General features: G+C 31.1%; 1 protein-coding gene across 2 annotated transcripts in view; it reads left to right on the forward strand.

Annotated features, from left to right (window-relative positions):
- LOC129231242 (protein roadkill-like) overlaps positions 1-15,251 on the forward strand; it is a 67,243-nt gene extending 51,992 nt beyond the window's left edge. For both annotated transcript variants that reach the window (XM_054865517.1, XM_054865519.1), the window contains exons 5-10: positions 3,163-3,290; positions 3,383-3,560; positions 4,861-4,916; positions 7,431-7,553; positions 8,384-8,526; positions 10,225-15,251. In XM_054865517.1, coding sequence (XP_054721492.1) covers positions 3,163-3,290; positions 3,383-3,560; positions 4,861-4,916; positions 7,431-7,553; positions 8,384-8,526; positions 10,225-10,375 — 779 coding nt within the window. In that variant the 3' untranslated portion in view covers positions 10,376-15,251. The remainder of the gene's footprint in view (positions 1-3,162; positions 3,291-3,382; positions 3,561-4,860; positions 4,917-7,430; positions 7,554-8,383; positions 8,527-10,224) is intronic.
- Positions 15,252-19,492: the final 4,241 nt, after the last annotated feature.

The raw sequence follows: 19,492 nt of genomic DNA on the forward strand, positions 1-19,492 counted from the left end.
AAAAAAATTATCTTGCACTATAAAAGGAAAGAGAAAAAGAATAAAAAAATTTCCATTAATTGTAAAGAACTCTACTTAGCTGCTATTTACTTTGTTTCGAAAACGTGTGTGAAATGCTAACCCTATTTCTCAATGAGCGCAACTTTTACAGCCATTTTTAAATCATCATAACTCAAAAACTTACTGTACAAATTGAAAAAAAAAAAAAACAAAAAAAAAAAAACTTATCCATAAATCAGTAAACTATGGGCTTGTGGGCGACAGGAAAAAATGTGCCAAAACATTTAAGGCAGAAGGTAAAAAATTAAAATCGACGTACTATTCAAATCTCTACAAGAATTAGTGTAGCTCTGGTGAAATGTCATCGGTGGAAGGTCACAGTCACATGGTTTCCCCTCACTTCTCCCCCCCCCCTCCGTGAAGATTCCTGCCTCAACAATCACTCCCACTTGCTTTATGTCTCAATGATAAGAGGCCCCACGGGTGGGGTACGTTGGTCCGCCTGGTGGAGCATGTTGGACCACATAACTCAAACGACAGTTTAGGCAGTGAGAAGCAAAGGGATGTCAGTGGACATTTTCAAGTTTTGAGTAAAACATGTTTAAAGATAACGTCAAAGATAGACTTTCATTGAAAAGTTTTTCTAAACCATGTTGTATATCAACACCTACCAGGTCTACTAATACCATCTCTTGCCCAAGGACAGAGGAGAGGTTCACCTACCATTTGTACTGGTTATCTCCAAATTTTTAATTTTGCCATTTACGTCCCTTTGCTTCTCATTGCCTCATTTGTAATAATTTTAGTGGTAAATACTATCAAATGTTGTAACTACCTTATTCTCTTTTGTGTGTAGAGTGAAATATATAAATTTTAAAGTTCTTTAACACATTAAGTTTGATTTTAATTGATAAATCACCTTTGATTAAGAACAACAATAAGCATCCACCATTAGTACACAATTATTTTTTAAAAATCAATTACTGAATATTCAGGAGACAATTAATGCTGATTAAATGATTCCAAAGATGTGTTAAATGATATCGGGGAATATAAAGGTGCTACTTCCAGAACTTTGGAAATACAGTAGGGTCTCGAAAATCCGAGGTAATAGGGGCTTGTGCCGCCTCGGGTTACTGAAAACTCGGAATATCGGAAAGCTTCCTTAGACCCCACACAAGGTTATGCAGATATTTGAATTAACCCTAAACGAGTTTTGATTAGTTGCTTTCTTGATATCTGAAAGCATTTGTGTCTTAACTTGCAGACAACCAAAATCTGGATGAGTTTTTTCATGACAATTTTCTATATATATGTGTGTATGTACTTCACACAAGACAAATACGATTCATACAGCATCAAGGTTGTCCACTTCCCTTTTTTAATACAATCAAATATTTCGACAGAGCTGTTTATTCATTCTTTGAAGCAAAACAATATTTTTATTTCAAGTAATGTTTTGTATCCGATTTGCTATCTCTACAACATCTCCAAATCCATCTCTAATTGTCATAGTCTATAAATATTTCATGCCACTTGGTGTTATTGACATCAACCATTCAATACCTTTTTTATTACTTAATTCTATCTAGTTAAGTTCTACATCACAAACTGTTTCGATTTTTAGATTTCAATGCAAAGTATTTTTCCCCATAAAATATATACTTTAAAATATCAACAAAGACACCTCAAATTAAGCAAAACCTTGAACTTTTGAGTTTCACATTTCCAAGACTCTATTGTAGCACTTTTATTAGACTGGGTTTTTTAAAGGATATAAGTCATATGTTACATTATGCAAAATTGCATCAATATTTGCTAGAGGGAAAAGCTCTTTTTTTCTTCATTGCGTTGCATGAAACAATTTCAAAAAGAAAAGAATCCTGCTATACTAATACTAATTATTACAATGAAAAAGTACAATAAAATTGACAGCTTTAAGTTAGCATATCTTCGTGTTCTAAAATCAAATATAAAAATGAAATTAGATAATCTTAAGTAAAAGTATGTTTTCTTATTCCTTTAATCAATTATTTATTTTATTTCTATGTAGAATGCTTGTTTAGCAAAAAAAAAGTTAAATACGGGAACTTTATTAAAGCAAGCATTGCATTTGTTGCTCTTAGAAAACAATTGTCTGTAAAAATTATTTAGAGGTATATTTTAAAATATAAATAGTAAAAAAGTGCAGGTATGAAATAAAGCTTTTGGTAAAGTTAATTTAGTATAATTTTTGATAAATAATTATAAAATATCTCATTTTTTGCCCTAATATTTTATTATTATTTCGAAACATGTGTAACATGAAATGAAATAAATGTATAATATACAAACACTTAGAATACTGTTGTAACTATTGAGATTTAAGAGAAAAACATTTTTTAAAATTATGTCTGGCAGGTTGGTTGGGTCCAATGTGCCACACAAAGAGTGAATCAACCTGCTCCACGTTCTTGGTCTGAAAAAGTGATGTCATAATTTTTCTTTTTGACAAAAATGAAAAAATTGCAAATTATTGGGAACTAAACGGACTTACTTTAAGAAAGGAGTTCAATCCCCCCCTCCCCGCAATCTTGATGAAAACCATTAAAAAATATAAAGTTATAGTTTTTTGAAAATTACTCAGGACTACTGAAATAACACATTCTTGAATAAAATTTGTTCAATGTAACTGTACCAAGTGATTTCATAATAGGGTTTGTAGGACCATAAGTGCTATTTGTTGGTCATAAAATAAAAAATATTAATAGTATTAAAATAATAGAGAACAGTTCAACGTGCCCTACGGTCCAACGTACCCCATCTCCCTCTTTAAGTTAGATTAGTTGGTCCAAAAACATGAAGCTCGACACCTCTTTTGAATATGCATTGGATTCCTTTTCACCTGTCACCGACAAGCATAAAGTACTGCTCTGCATAAATGTTGAGTATTATAATATTGCTAAACTCATGCTAATTTTTACAAGCATACTTGCACAAATGATTTTAACTTTTCAGATTCCTAGTATGTATTGAGTACAAAAACTTTATAGAATTGTTCTACGCTTATTTCTCCAAGGCAAGAAAAAAAAATTGTGTACACTGAAATTATTAATCTAATGCTATACAAATTATTGCTTTATATAATTTTAATAAGAAAGCTAAACTTTTGTTGCATTTTAGAGAGTCAACGAGCTTATCGGTTTGTCCAAGGAAAAGACTGGGGCTTCAAAAAGTTTATCCGTAGAGATTTTTTGTTGGATGAAGCAAATGGCCTTCTTCCAGATGATAAACTAACTCTCTACTGTGAAGTAAGTTAAGTTTACTAATCTTGTTTTTAACTCCCCCTTTTCTTCCCTAGTTAATACACAATTGCTTATTCTTTTGTTACTTTATATTTTAGGTTAGTATAGTAGCAGATTCTGTAAATATATCTGGCCAAACTTGTGCGATTCAGTTCAAAGTTCCTGAATGCAGACTATCAGAAGATGTTGGAGAACTTTTTGAAAGTCAAAAATTTAGCGATGTCATATTAAGTGTTGGTGGTAGAGAATTTTATGCTCATAAAGCCATACTTGCCGGTAAGTTGCTGATTGGAAGTTTAAACATGCATTAAGTTCTTCATTAAAAGGCCTATTCTGCCTTAGAAAAGAAAAGCTGAGAAGAATGTCGAAACTAGAAGTCAGACAGAATATGCATTAAGATATTTTATTTCAAAACAATGAGAGCAATTCCTTGTCAGATCAAGTAAAGTAAATTTTTGCTCTCATAATTTCTCATTTCGATAAAATTTGCCATGAGAGACACATGACAAGACAAAAAATCCTTCTAATTTTTAAATTTCCAATTTGAAAATTGTTTAAAATACAGGCCTGTAAGAAAAACTCAATGTGTGAAAAAAAGTAAATTTAACAAACGACTAATTTTGCTCCTAAAAATAGCAGAAAAAAATTAAAAAACCACTGTAAAGCTAAAGAATAGATTTTTCTATTGACATAACTTATGACTTTCTTAAGAAAGATTTAATTTTCAAAGGTCATTCATCGTGCTTTTTGACTTTAAATGTCTCAGATTTTGGGCAAAAAAATTTTTCATTGCTCTAACAATATTCTTTCACAATATCAAAATTTAGGATGGTACCGCAATGAAAGCACTGCAACCTCCCCCCACCTCTAAATGCAAAAGAAGATTTTTGTGAGAGTTTTAGGATTGTAAGAAGGAGAGTAGACAAATTTAAAATAAGTAACAATATATGCTGTAATACATGCTATATGTAACAATATAGGCACAAAACTTGAAACAAACTGCAGCAATGAAATTTGAGTGCAAAATAATTTTCTTTCAGTCCTTAACTATCCCTAAATACAGTTAATTTTACAATGAGGCAGTGAGAAGCAAAGGGATGTAAGTGGACATTTTCAAGTTTCGAGTAAAATGACTATAAAGATAACGTTTTAGGTAGGCTTTCATTGATTTTTTTCCTAAATCATGCTGTATAGCAGCACCTACCACGGCTACTAGTACCATCTCTTGCCCCAGGACAGAGGACGGATTCACCAACCATTTGGGCTAATTATCTCCAAATTTTTAATTTTGCGACTTACATCCCTTTGGTTCTCACTGCCTCAATTGATATTATATTTTGATCATTAGTTATGTAAGTTTTCTTAAGAAAAATGTTTGCTAATGGAAAGCTTTTTCTAGTCATTTTTTCAAACCATATCAGCAATTATTTTTTTTTGTAATTATTGTGTTGATTTTTTCAACGAACAACTGATTAATACTGATTTATTAATTTTTGCAATTAAACGATTGGAAGTTGTTATATTTAATATGTTTCCTTGTTTTGTGATAAACTACATTTCCCTAAAAATTTTACAGCCCGAAGTCCAGTTTTCTCTGCTATGTTTGAACATGATATGGAAGAGAAAAAGCAGGTCAGTATTGTTTATATGTGTTGTAAAACTTGTTTAGATTTATTATGCAAGTAATGCTTAAAATTATGATTTTTTTTCCATTCTGAAAATAATTGTAACAAATCTTTATGATCAAAATATTTAACCACAAAATGCAATTTGGAACTAGAAGGATTAGTCATAAATTCATAATTCATTCATCAAAACTATTGAAAATTGTTTTTATTACAATTAAGGAATCAAACTATTCAGAAACTAGCATGTTTCATATTTAAACGTGCTCAAAGAAGTTATCGGAACAATGTTTCTCAAAAGGAATGCAATGCCTTACAAAGTGTCTGTTCTTTAATCAACTAATAAGTCAAGTGGTTTTATGAATTATCTAGGGACACTTTTCCTCATGCTAAGTTAGTGTATTTTTAAAAGATAAAGTACACTATGATAGCAGCAATCTAAGATTGTTAGCTAGGAGATTGTATTTGATGTAAAGTTACTGGGAATAACTAGTAGAGGAAACTGCAATTAAATTTGTAATAAATAGAATTTTAGTTTTTAGGACTAATTCCCCAAATATTATTCATTTTAATGACTGAAGATGGTTCATTTGTGTGTCACAGTGGGAATGTCAATTTTTATACTGCTTTATGAAACTTACTGCTTATGAACTGCTTTTGGTTGGAAAAGAATTTCATTAAAGGCATTTAATAGTGATGTAACAAAGCTATTCATTGCTCTCAAAGATTAAAAGAAGAAAAATGTTTTACACATTTATAATCCACTCTTCTTTTCATTGGATATTAAAGAATAAATTCATAGTCAGCCAATAGCAAAAAGTTTACCATTAACAATAGCTCTGTTTAAATTTTAATGTTAATTAAAAAGTGAAAAGAGTTTGTGCCATACTTCTCAAAATGAAAATAATCAAAAATGTTTTTGAACAGACAGAGGAAATACAATATGAAATTGATTTTAAAATAATGTTTGCCAATGGAAATCAGATAAAATGGCAAAATTTATGTACTGAATTAACTTAAATAGCTAGAATTTTAGTGGTTAAATCATTAGTGATAACAGAAGCTGGACTATTTTAAAAATTTCCTAGAAGTTATTTGTAAGAGTACTTGTCTAATCTGAATTAGCAAACAGCAATTTTTGCATGTCGTTATTGTATTTTTCTCCCATGCAGTACCTTGTTAATGCATTGTTGTCTGAGAGAATTTTTGTGAGCCTGAGCTTTTGATATTTTTGAAAAGTGAAAGGGAAAAACTTCTCATATAGATACAGTGGAACCCTGATTTTACATTGTCCGTTTCATACATTAAACCTTTTTCGAAAACTCTGCCTTACAAGTTGTTCTACTAACAGATCAAAATTGTTTTTCATTTATAAGACTCACACAAGTGTTTTTTTTTTTTTTTGGATTTCTTTTTTTTTTTTTCTAAATAATTTTTTATCGTGTTTTGAAGCTTGTCTGATACTCTTTTTGTTCTATCTTATTGACTGTTCTTTGGATGATCAGAAGAAACCCTCTCATAGACATTCTTCCTTCACGACAAATGTAAAAAAAGCACTGCTAGTAATCTCTTGAAAATCTTAGAGAAGTCAATAATGCATGTTTTGTCTCATCACATCACGAATTACTTCAATATCAGATACTCCTGAAGACAAAAAAGAAGTAAGGAAGGTGTCCCGACAGCTGATCAATTAATTCAAAGCATAAAAATCTTTCAAAGAATTTTTATTTGAGAATGCCAACCAAGAAATCAATTTGTAAAAATTGTTAAAAATCTTAAAACATAAGACAAATTAAGATTACACCTTTCCCCCACCAGTTTATGGACAAGTGTAGATTTTTAAACAATATGCTTTGATTTTTAGTCCATCCCCTTAATTTTTAGTTTTCCCACTTTTAATAATAGTCCAACTAAAAACGTAAAATCGGGGTTTCACTGAAAAACATTTTTATCCATTATTCTTATTAACAACGAGATTACTAGCAGTATTTGAGTTATAACATAACCAATACAAATGGTAAGTTAACTACAACCCTAATTTGAATGTACAAAACTTCATAATTCATCTTCAATATTAAAGGAATTCATATGACATTCTCAGTCAATAAAGTTTGGTTATCAATAGATGTTGTATAGGGTTCCCAGTCAAGAGTTATTTAAAAGTGCTGAATTATGTTTCTATTTTGCTTATTATTGTTAATTCAATATATTTTTGAAAAACATTATAGAAATACTAAAACTGAATAGCATTGAATATGAAATTACCTAAATTTAACACTAGCAAAAATAAACATGTTAGTAAATACAGAAAATCTGTATTTGGTTTTCATTGAATATTTTAAAAGGAAACTTGTTACTTTTATATGAATGATTTCTTAGATATTTTCCCCTCCTGGTATTATTAGCATTATTGAATAATCAAGTATCTTCTTTTAAATATAATGTAGTTGGATTTCTGTCATTTTAATGGCATTGTTGTTAGTTTTGTTTTTGCTTTGTTCTAATAATCTTTATTTTTCAGAATCGAGTTGAAATAACTGATACTGACCCTGAAGTTTTAAAAGAAATGTTGAGGTTTATTTATACTGGAAAATCTCCTAACCTTGAAAATATTCCAGATGAACTTTTGGCAGCTGCTGACAAGGTGTGATATGAAGTACTTATTTAAGAAACAAAAATCACCAATTTAAAATTACTCATACGTTTTACTAAGACTTATTTTATAAGGGAAAATAGTTTTGTTCTTTTTCCCGTTAAAAAATTTTGCAAGTTTAGTTTGAGTAATTTACACATTATAAAACTTCTGGATAAAGAGTTTCTTCATGAAAGTAATTGTGGGGTAAAATTGTATAGCAAATAGAACTGCAAATGAGAAGTTATATTAATAGAAAATATATTGTATATGACTTCTAATAGTAATCTATTATGCTACTAAAAGTATTGAGCTTACTGCTTTAAGTCCATTCAAGACACCTGCAAAAGAGAATTTTTATAAATGCATTATTAAAGTAGTATTTTCCTTTCATTTCTATTTTCTGTTACCATTAGTCTGCAGAAAAAAAAATTGAGTGTTACTCATATACAACTTAAATTGACATAGCTTTTTGAAAATTTCATGTTTTTTTTAAATGGAACAAAAAATCCATTAATATCCCCAGCTTATATGGATTTCTCAAAGGCGTCAATATACTCATACAAAATATTGAATTAATAGCAATTGATGTGTTCATCTTTTCCACAAAAACTTTAAAATATGTTAAACTGAAGCACTAATGGCTGGGAAATTGTTCAGAACGTAGGATGAGTTATTGAAATTGTATGAGAGAATAACAAATTTTTCTTTGTTTGAAATGTGAATGATATTGCATGTCTCAAATTGAGTTAGTTTACATTCATTTTTGAGCAATCGTTTTATTTTCACTTGGTAATACTTTCTATGTCTTCAGTGTACTAAAACTACTTTGTACTTAACAGTATGCATTGGAACGTTTGAAAGTAATGTGTGAAGAAGAACTATGTCAAAATTTGTCTGTTGATACAGTAGCTGAAGCTTTGATACTTGCTGATCTTCATAATGCTGATCAACTAAAGGGTTATTGCATTGACTTTATTAATTCGTAAGTACACTTACTGTTTTCCTTAGATATTTAGCATAAAAGGTTTTTAATTTAAAATATGGATTATTTTTAAAAGAACACTGGAAGTAGTACTTTTTAAGCTGCATTTTAAGCAATTACTTCTAGATGTGATTATAAACTACTAACTTTCTAACTCCAGTGATCCCCAATCCATCTGTCAGTTAAAAGCTTCATAAGTTAATTATTTGCACAAAAATGCACTTACATAACCAAATTTTGAAATCTGGAAAACATTAAGGAATAATCTAGAATTTTAAATTTTCCTATATTTGAGATTTTTCACCTTTTGAATGCCAAATCCTCTCTTAGATACTGTTGTAAAGTACTGGATTAATGCATCTGTTAAATTAGTATATTCTACTTGTATTGTTGAAAAATTTCAATAATTGGTAAATTTTATAACTGGTAAATTGGCCTCTTCTGTTGAAATTTTGGATTTTTTCCTGTACAGTTTATTATATTTTTTTACTGTATTTTAAATGCTGTCTGTTGCAGCATTTTAATGCATTTTTTAAATACTGTGCACTCTACATACTTTTTTCACAAATTGTTGGATTTTCTCCTTGTTTTCTGACCTCTTATCCCTGGTGGAACCTCTAATTCTGACTGCCTGCATAAGGCGTGTCCCCGTTGTCCTGCAACACCTCTATTTTTGCAAAAGTTTGTCTTGTATGCATATTTCCAAGTGCAAATATTGTCAAAATTTGATGCAGAGTTACTATATTAAAAGTTTTTTAAAAAAGTGAAAAAGTATCAAATCTAATTTTTTATATGGTCCCCCAAGTGTCCTACATTGCATTGAAAGAAATCTCTAGCATGAAAGAAAAATTGAAACACAAAGTTTGATTTTTGAACTACGAATATTCACCAAGATACAGTGGCGCTCATTTGCAAAATTCTAGGGGGCGAGGGGGGGGGGATTTTCTGGAATGGTTTAGCAGAACATTTTTCCCATAGAAACCGATTTCAGTACAAATTAGAGATAGTAAAATTTGACATTTTTAATAACGTATTCATTGATGGATAGGACATAATTTTTTTTACATTTTTGCAAAGAAAAAAAGCACTAAAAGCAAGAAAGTTCTCATCTGAAGGGGGGGGGGCTTAAGCCCCCCTTGCCAGCTATATGGGCGCTCTTGCCGAAATATGAAATGCAGTGTTTTGTGACTTCAAAAGCATTTCTCTTCATTATTCTATGAAAATGAATGTCCTCCATGAAAATTATTAGTAAATTTTCATTACTTTATGTATAGTGATTTTGATGATATGTCTGCATTATGTCCTTGTATTGAAATCAATACTGTGCTTTTCTGTGAAATGGATTTGTCCCCCTTCTCTTGATTCCATTTGTCAACTATTTCAAGTGAATAAAATATATTAAAGTAAAAAACTTGAAACAGATTGTATACTAATAACTTTTGGGATCTATGCCAACAAAGGAGAACAGTAACATCTTTAGTGCATATAGAAGTTGAAATATATGGGATTTATGGGAACCATTTCAAGTCTTTACATATTTTTTCATATAAATTGAACAGGATCCCCAATACTTGGCAAAATTTCAATTGTTAAAACTTATACTAAAGTTAAAGTTCATTTCTTTATAAATTTTCAAAATGAATATTTGCTATATTTTTCATTTCATTTTAAACTGAATATTGGACTTTTTTTATATAGGCATGCAGCAGATGTGATGGAAACAATAGGCTGGAAAACAATGGTGCGAGTTAGACCACATCTACTGGCCGATGCTTTTAGAGCATTGGCAACACAGCAAGTCCCACCAATTGGACCTCCAAGAAAACGTGCTAAGCAACAACAGTCTTAGGTAGCTTAGGTCTATAACATTTTTACTTAAAATCTAAAGAGTTTAACTGTTTCATGAATATCATCATGAATATCATCTATGGGATGTGTTAAATCAAACAGAATGTGATAAATGATGCCTTCATATAAAGCTGAAGTTTCACAAAACATTTTCAGAGTGAAGAGTTCTGCAAGCAGCCTCGTTCCCAAATCATTTATTCTTATAATGTGTAAAAAGTGTATATATGAATGTACATGACAGGCTTATCATTTCTTTCATTATTTCGTGAAATTTCATATCATTAATCTCTGTAGTCATTGACATTGTGATTCTATTTATTCCTCAAGTACTTTCTCATAGAATGCATTTAAGGATTTATGATTTTTTTTTTGTGTTTAATTACTTTTTCTTTGAACTCTCCCAAGTTCATATTTGAATAGAGTGCAATTCAAAAATGTAGAATTTCTCTAAAATTTTTACACTGCCAATGATGTGTGCCGAAATTTCGACTTTTTACTCTTCTAGATTGAAATAAATACAAGTTAATCTAACACATTTGGATTGATTGTTGAAATAACAGTTTAAAAAGTTATTTGTCATTCTTAAACCCAATTTCAAATTTAACTTTCTTAAATTTTATGATTTTCTAGAGCTTTATGAATGTATTACTTTGTTTTATGATAAAATGGGCTTAGTGTTGTTAACTGTATTCTTGCATTTTTAAAGTGAAATTTTATTCTATTTATTGAATTAAAACTGTGGTATTATTTTATTGACTTCATGTAAAATTGCATTGTGCTTTTATATTTCTAACAAACTAGAAAATGTAATATTTTATCTCAGACTGTTAGATATTAACTAAGATTTTTTCACTTAAGTTTAATGAAATATCACTTTGCGTTTTATACTGTAACTCGGCGCTTCTTAAATTGTATTCTGCGGAACCCCAGGATTCCATTAAACTCATTCCTTTTTTCCCTTACTTTCTAATTAGTCAATTAAAAATTTCTAAAAATGACTGTTCAAAATTTGAAATAAGGAAAGAAAAAAAAAAAGAGTGTCAACCAACTGTTGATTCTGTCCACTAACTTAGATGTTTCTCAATCCGGTAGCCAATACAAAAAAACATGTTTTTCAACTAAAGTCAATCAAATTTTGTTACAAATTTATGGATTGAAAAAATAAAAAAAAATAAATGAAAATAAAAACAGAAACAAGACGCACATAAGATTCTATGGTACAACTGACCTAACAATACCAGAGCTGAAGGAGTAAACTCTGCGATTGTTATAATTAATGCAGTGGTGTAGCTTAACAAAAATAATTCCAAAAACTGTTTTAGTAGCCACTGAAGGATTCATATGAGGTCACATGCTGCTACAAAACAAAACTGTTAATTTTAAGGCTGCTGTTCATGAGGTTGTCAAAATCTTAACTTTACAAAATCTCGGCCACTAATTGATTGTTTATCCAAAAGGCTATGCAAGAACATGGGACGTGTACCTGCATGCACAGAAGTATCTTTTTATATGCAGAAGTTAGATGTTTCTAGGAAAGATACTTGTCTTGAGAATTTGTGAGCTACCAAACGATGTGCATGCTTTTTTTTTTTCCTAGAACACTATTTCAAATTATGAAGTCTATTTTTTGACAAGCATTGGCTGCTGAAATTGCACATTTCTAGTGACACACTTACAAAAATTAATGCACTTAGCATTATCCTTCAGGGAAAACAAGAAAATATATTTACTGCTTATGAACCAAATTGCACTTTTATGAAAATAAAATAATCTGTTTTAGTTTTTCTATGCACTCTAACGACTTTAATAGTTGCTGGATAGTAAAAAGCTGTAGAAAGAGGATGGGGTTAAAACAGGAGAGGCATTGATTCAGAAAATTACTGAACACTTTAAAAAGCTTCCCTCAGACATTTCAATCAGTATTTTCTGAATAAACAGCAACAGGGACAGATTAAGGTATGAGGCACAGGCCCAGGGCACCAACAATTTGGGGGCACCAAATTTGTAGGTAAAATATTGATTTTGAACTCATTTCATATCGCACTATAGCAAGATGTAAATATTAAATCCAGAAAAGACAATCAATGTAAAAATTTAATCTCTTTTGCAAATTCCAAAACCACTTCAAGTTCGTTCGATATTTACAACACTATTAAAATTTATTAATGCTATGTCACTTCCATTTTTCATAATGAATAGGGAAAAGGGGGACACATGTGAGCACAGGGCACATTTGAACATGGTAACTTTTACTAGGATAACATCAAGCAAGCAATTTTGAAAAATTCTCAAGTAATGGCAGTACCAGTCATACTTCTTGGCCAACATTTTGGAGCAATACCACAGATTGTTTCTGTGGTGACAACTTCTTTGTTTTGGTTGCTGTTGTATGTAATTTTATTGCTGTCTTCTTCAAGTGAAAACATATTTTAAACTAATAAGCTAAACAAAATTATTGCAAATCATTATACACACATTAAAATAAATTTATGACAATGTTTAAATTATATTAAGAATATTTTACTTTAAAAAATTACATAGTTCTAAAGTAGGTGACGGAGCACTTGTGAACACAACATGTAGGGGCACATGTGAACAGTTTCCATATCCTCTTCGTAATATAAATATTAGTGTAGGGTTATTATGAGCGTTAAAAATGGGGTAATGGTTTATAATTTATATTTTCCTAAAGTCAGTTTGTAAATCTAATGTTAATTATTATTACATTATCATAAATAAATAAATAATTTATTTTTTAAATTATTTTTCTCTAAATAGTTGGTTAACAATTTAATGTATATAAAAAATAAATTATTTTCCTTTTTCTAAAAACCGAAGTGTAAAATAATTTTAAATCTCATCATATTCTGTATGAAACTTAAATGCACAATATAGTAACAAGAACAAACTTCACATAATAAAGTATTTTTTGCATTGTTTAGTCTTAAAGTTTTTTTCTGTTGATCCTGTGATTAAAACATGCTACGAAACTTAAAAAATAGTAAGCAGAGTTATATAATTCGGAAAAAGTTTTTTTATTAACACTTACTGTACAATGAAAACTGACACAAACAACCGATACTTGGTTAGAAACCCTTCAGTGTAATTTGTATAGACGTTTCATATTAAGGAGTTTTCTGTTGAAATATGATGACTGTCCTGTATTTTTCAATCATGTTCATATGTACCCCAGGCTTGTTCACATGTGCCCCCTATAGAGGCACATGTGAACAATTGAATACATTTTTGGATTCTATAAAGAAACGAAATATATATATATTTTTAATCTGAAAGAACCCAGGGCACAAAGAAAAGACTATATAATCATGGAAACACTTTTGCTCTGAAAAATTGATAATATTTTTTGGGACATTAAGAAATTTAAAAAAGATCCCTTTTCCCGTATATTTTGTAATATGAGGTACCTCCAAATTTAGTGCATATATATTAATTCCGCAAGTATCAGGATATTTTACTGCTTCTCCATATAAAATAAGCTCAAGGGAGGGGGACACCAAATAAATTTCGTGCCCAGTGTCTTCAAAAACTTTAATCGGGTCCTGAACAGCAAAGAAAATATGAAAATTGATTTCAAGCAAATTTCTTGTTAGTGTTCAACTAGATCAGAATAAGAATGAAACTTTTATTGAATAGACACTAGATTCACAATTGCAGTGGATGGAGGCATTGAGGTTATCCCGTTCCTCACCAGAATCCTTAATTTTAAGATATATTTCCACTCCTAGCATAAAAGTGTGCATTGAAGAACTATTATGAGCAAGAAAGACTCTTTCGGTGAAAATTATGGCTGCCCTTCTGTTTTCCTTGAAACAGACATTTAAGTTTAATGCTGCCTTGTAGAATTCTGGTACAGTTAAAAGACTAATATTCTCATTTGTAATGACACGTTGAGGCTTTGCCATTTTCAATGTGTTTGGAACGCGGTTCAATTTGTGTCAAAAAAAAAAAAAAAATTAAAAAATTAAACTCTCACATGGACAACAAACTTGATGCTGACTTTGACCTGAAAATTCATTCATAAAGCATAGTATTAAGCATGTCTGCAGTAATAAAAATCAGTGCTACTCATACCTTTAAACTCTTAATAGTCTCTCCGTGACCTTAAAAAAAAGTGATTTTGAACATAATTGTGTCAGTTTTCAAAATAACCTTTTGAAATAAACAATTTTTACTTAAAATAATTTCGACTTTCATTAAACTAAGCCATTTACAGAATGCTACCTTCAAACTTTAATTTTTGAAGAAAAATTGGGGATTTACGAAATAAGAGGTCATTAGAAAGGGGTTCCACTAATCATAGAAATTAAGAAACGCTGCAGTAACAGAACATATTTAAAGTATTAAAAACAAGTTAATGTGATATTATCATTATCAACTTTCACATATAAATAAGTTAAAAGTTACCATTGGTCATAAATGGTAAACTTGTGACTTCTTTAGCTTAGCAGGAAAAAGAGAGAAAGATTTTGTTTTAAGTATGTAAAATCATGAAGACTATTTAGATTTTTATTTTTTACTAAAATGAGAGAAAGTATGAACACAATGTTGACATTTCATTTAGATATGTTGTAAATTTTGGTGAAACTAGTCGCATTTTTTGTATAAAAGAAATAAACTGGATCAATACATGTAACTTTTTCATTGTAAGATTTTACTGACATTTATATTCTTGTGAAAAAAAGTTTATGCAGGACCAATTTTTTCTTTTAAAACAAACCAGTCCATGTGCTTTGTTAAACTGACTTATTTGTGTGTTCATTTGTGTTTCTTGTTTAAACAAAATGTCTAATTCTTATGGGTTACTTTTTGAACCTTGTGTTATTAAAATGTTGAGTTTCTAAATAAAATTTGGTTTGAACGTATGCTGGTTTCTTCCTTGAAAACAGTATCACACATTCAAAGGATTGACACAAAAAAGTGGTACTTTATTTATAGATTGTTTAAATCAGTTTTTAAGTATTTTCTTGTATTTTAAAATCTCTGATTAAGGTAACTGCACCAGAAACACAGTCCTAAGTTTGGATTTAAATAATAAGAATTTTTAGGCAGGTAAAACTGATGTTGCTGCAACCCATGAATATAATGCAACCATCTAGTGTAATCAGAGTGAATTTTATGAGCCAGTTGGTATTGATAAGGCAGTGGTGGAAGGTTATGAACAGCCACCATGAGGTCTGATGGTGTTTTATGTTCATTTGAATTCAATAAGATTTTAGATCTAAAAATAAAGAATTTTGCATTTTGAGGAGAAAACGGGAATTCTGTCCATTACTCATCCGTTCCTCATTCTATCTGTTACTGGGGGTCGGATCTTTTTTTGAAGTTGAGCAAATAAAAATAGAATTAACTAGCTCAGAGGATCCAGAAGCAGCAAAAGTTAGATGAGATGTAATTGCCTGAGAGAAAAATAGTTTTAAAATTCTAAATTACATTAAAAGAATCAGAAAATTGAATTAACATGAGAACGATGTCTTAAGCGTGTTTGTTACTGGTGTTGTTACCCTACACATGATTTCTAATATTTAAAGGATTTTTATTTTTAACACTGAGCAGTCATAAAAATTGCTTTTTGTGTAATATTAGTAAGTTATTGTAGGGAGCACTTCAAAAAAATTACATTTTTCAGTGTAGAATATGCTTTTGACCCGAAATTGAACCAGTTTTTCAACCTCTAAATTATAAAAAGAGTTAAAATCCCAAAGAATAAATAAAGTGAAAAATGAACAAAGATGTGATTATTATATATAAATGAATATGTACTCTTCACAGAAGAGAATTGAACTTAATTTTGAAATTTTTGGTAATTGGAATGCCTGAAAGAAAAATAAAACCTAAGGAAAATCAAACAGTTATTCAGCATTCAACTTTACATACCCATGAATCATTATTACAATAGGTAAGAATTTTTTTGTATAGTAATTTATTTTAATGTCGGTATAGTGAAGAGTTTTGTGAATTTTCAAAAACTATTTTTCTGGCAGTAAGCTTTGCAAATGAACTGAATCTCTATTCCTATTTAAATGTGAGCAAAAAACTTTGTTTTTTTTTCCTTTGGAAGTTTAAAAAGTATAATGCTGCGTTTTTATTTTGATCATTTCTGAAAGCAAAGCAAGAATTAAGATATAAATCGCCTTATTTTAAAATTATGTTTTTTAAAATTCATTCACCTTATTTATGTAAAATGTTTTCTCTCAAGCAGTTACTTTTGAGTACTTCAATACCATGAGTTTAAGTTGTACATATAGTACATGCATAAAATACACCACCAACTCAGTCACTTCCTATTCCGGGCTGATGCTATTATGCACGAAACGGCAGTCCTCGGATGGGATGACTGAGATGTCGGTGTATTTTATGTATTTCTGCCTTAGCCCTGGCTATAGGGCGGTAACTTACTGAAAATATAGTATGTACATGGTTTGTACGCGTCCTTACAAGTACTTACTTTTATTTTTAGTCTAATAAATGCTTACAAGTCTTTATTTTAATATCCCAAATCCTCAAAAGTCATTATTTTCACTCTGCCATTATTTCAAAAAAAAATAAGATTTCCGTTTTTCTAATAGAGCATTGCGACACGTCATCACTCGCTTGTTCCCGCCGCCCCCACGTCCTAAATTCCTCAGTAGGGAGATAAAAGTTTGGGATTAAAAGATACATAATCTATCACTTGTTTTGGATTTTCTTTCCATCATTTCACTTCGTCAGATCTTTAGGAATTTTAGTTGTTATATTTTTAACTAATGGTACCCGCACGGCTTTTCAAGTAGTAGAAAATTAAAAGATTATTTGGTTCGCCTGTATATTTATAAACAATGGATGTTGAATTTACTCGTCCATGTTACTGTTCCACGTTATAATAGTTAGGTAATTTAATCGTCCACGTTATGAGAATTTGCTCGGTAAAGTGTTCTTAAAGTTGGAATAAAAAAGAAGAAAATCGAATTTTTGAAAAATCGCTTCGAGGGCATTTTTTGTATAACCCCCATGCTTCAAACTAATTTTGTGCCAAATTTCATGAAAATCGGATGAACGGTTTAGACGCTATGCGCGTCACAGAGAGACTTTCAGCTTGATTTTTAGTAAAGATGTATCTTTTATGTTTTATATTGTACAGCATCCTGTAATACACTGGTTATAATAGATTAAGAAAAATCACAAAAACAGCGATCTGTCTCAAAAATAAGTCAAACCATGTAAAATTTGAACATGTTGCCGCATAAGAAGTGCTCAACAAAAGTACAATATGCAAATTAGTGGCACTGAAATCGGAGTGAGTCATCTGTGAGGAGCATAAAAAGTCCTTGTTTGAGAGCAAGCCTATAAAATTCGCTGTAATACTGCCATACGAAATCCGAGATAGCCATTTTGTAACTTTCAGGCTTCATTTGCCTGTAGAACTACGATGGAGAGCCATTGGGAGACTAAAGGCAGGGCAAAGTCAAACAGAACAGATGGCTAAATGTGTCCTTTTGTGGTTCATAGACTTAGGAGCCAATTTCAAACGACAGATTCGGCATCCAGGAGGTTCATCCAAGGACGGCTAACAGCTACGACGAGCGCTGATGACCGATTTTTGAGGTTATGTGCACGCAGGAATAGATACGCTACTCCGACTCATCTCAGATCCTCCCTTGCTGCAGCTACCGAAAGATTCGTGTCAACGTCATCTGTACGCAGAAGGCTTCAGAAAGGTGACTAGACATTTATGCGCCACTCACACTTCACCTTAGAAGGAACCGTTTACGGTGGGCACGACAACATGTCCACTGGACACCTGATCAATGGAAAGCTTTCTCTTTACGGATAAATCTAGATTTAGTCTAGGAAGCGATAGTAGGCGTTATTTGATATGGAGACAACCTGGAACCAGTTATCCTCCGTCAAACATCCACGTAAGAGGCAGTGTCTGTGTATGGGGTGGCATCTCTTTAGGTGGACGCACCTCCATGTCTTTCCAAGGGGAACCGTGAATTCTCAGGTTTATAGAGATGACATCCTTGATGATTATGTGCGCCCATATGACGGAGCACTAGGTGATGCTTTCCTGTTACAGGACGATATCGCAAGACCACACAGAGCTTGCATCGTAGATGATTATCTTCAACAGGCTACAATTCTCCGCATGGAGTGGCCAGCTCGATCCCCGAACTTGAATCCTATCGAGCAAGTTTGGGATGCTTTAGGGAGACGTCTAACTGCTCTCAACCCGCCCCGTCAGCTCCATGCTGCACTTGATGCTGCTTTACAAGAGCAATGGTTCCCGCTACCTGTGGAGCTGATAGACCGTATATTTGACAGCATCACACATCGCTGTATGTGCTGTATTGCTTCTAAAGGGGAATATATTCTTTATTTGAGGTACTTTTTCTATAGCAAACTGACACTTTCGATTTGTTCATTTTAGGGATGTGTTAATTTTTATGCTGCCATAATTGTCTGATAATTTCTTTTTATGTGTTATATCTTACTATGTGTTGCATATTGTGGGTAAGTTTCGTAAAATTCTACATGTAACTTTCTGAGTAATCGTCGTTTTGTGATTTTTCCTTAATTTATGATAACCAGTGTAGATTGAATTCGGGAAAAAGAAACATTTTCTTTAAAAATAGGTGTGCCTTGTACTAAAGTAAGAATAGACAGTTTGCAAGATGTCCGGAAATCTTATTTTCATGTTTTTATCTTAATTAAAGTTCACAAACTTAGGACTGTATTTAGCAGTGGGGGAATCTTATGTATTATTTCTATAACCTCTTTTTCTATCGGTCCACCAGATCTTCCTTATTCCTTCATCAAATTCCGTGATTTAACCTCTCATTTTAAAGCTTATCGTGTCGACTAATGACGTAAAATAGACCCGCAGTTTTAAAATGCACTCGTAAATTTGAGATGTCCTTTAATATATTCGTCGATTTTTCATTTAATATCGATTCGGAGCTTGGTTTGTCAAAAGGGAGAGCCAGATATGGGCGGTTGAGAGTTCGATTTTCAATTTCAATCGAATAGTCCCGGGATAGTCTCTGTTCGAGATACCTGCCTTTATAGCATATTAAAGTAAGTATTTTGCGTATTACATCTTAATCGTTAAAATTAATGC

The sequence above is a fragment of the Uloborus diversus genome, chromosome 10 (genome assembly GCF_026930045.1).
Source record: "Uloborus diversus isolate 005 chromosome 10, Udiv.v.3.1, whole genome shotgun sequence".
NCBI classification, from domain to species: domain Eukaryota; kingdom Metazoa; phylum Arthropoda; class Arachnida; order Araneae; family Uloboridae; genus Uloborus; species Uloborus diversus.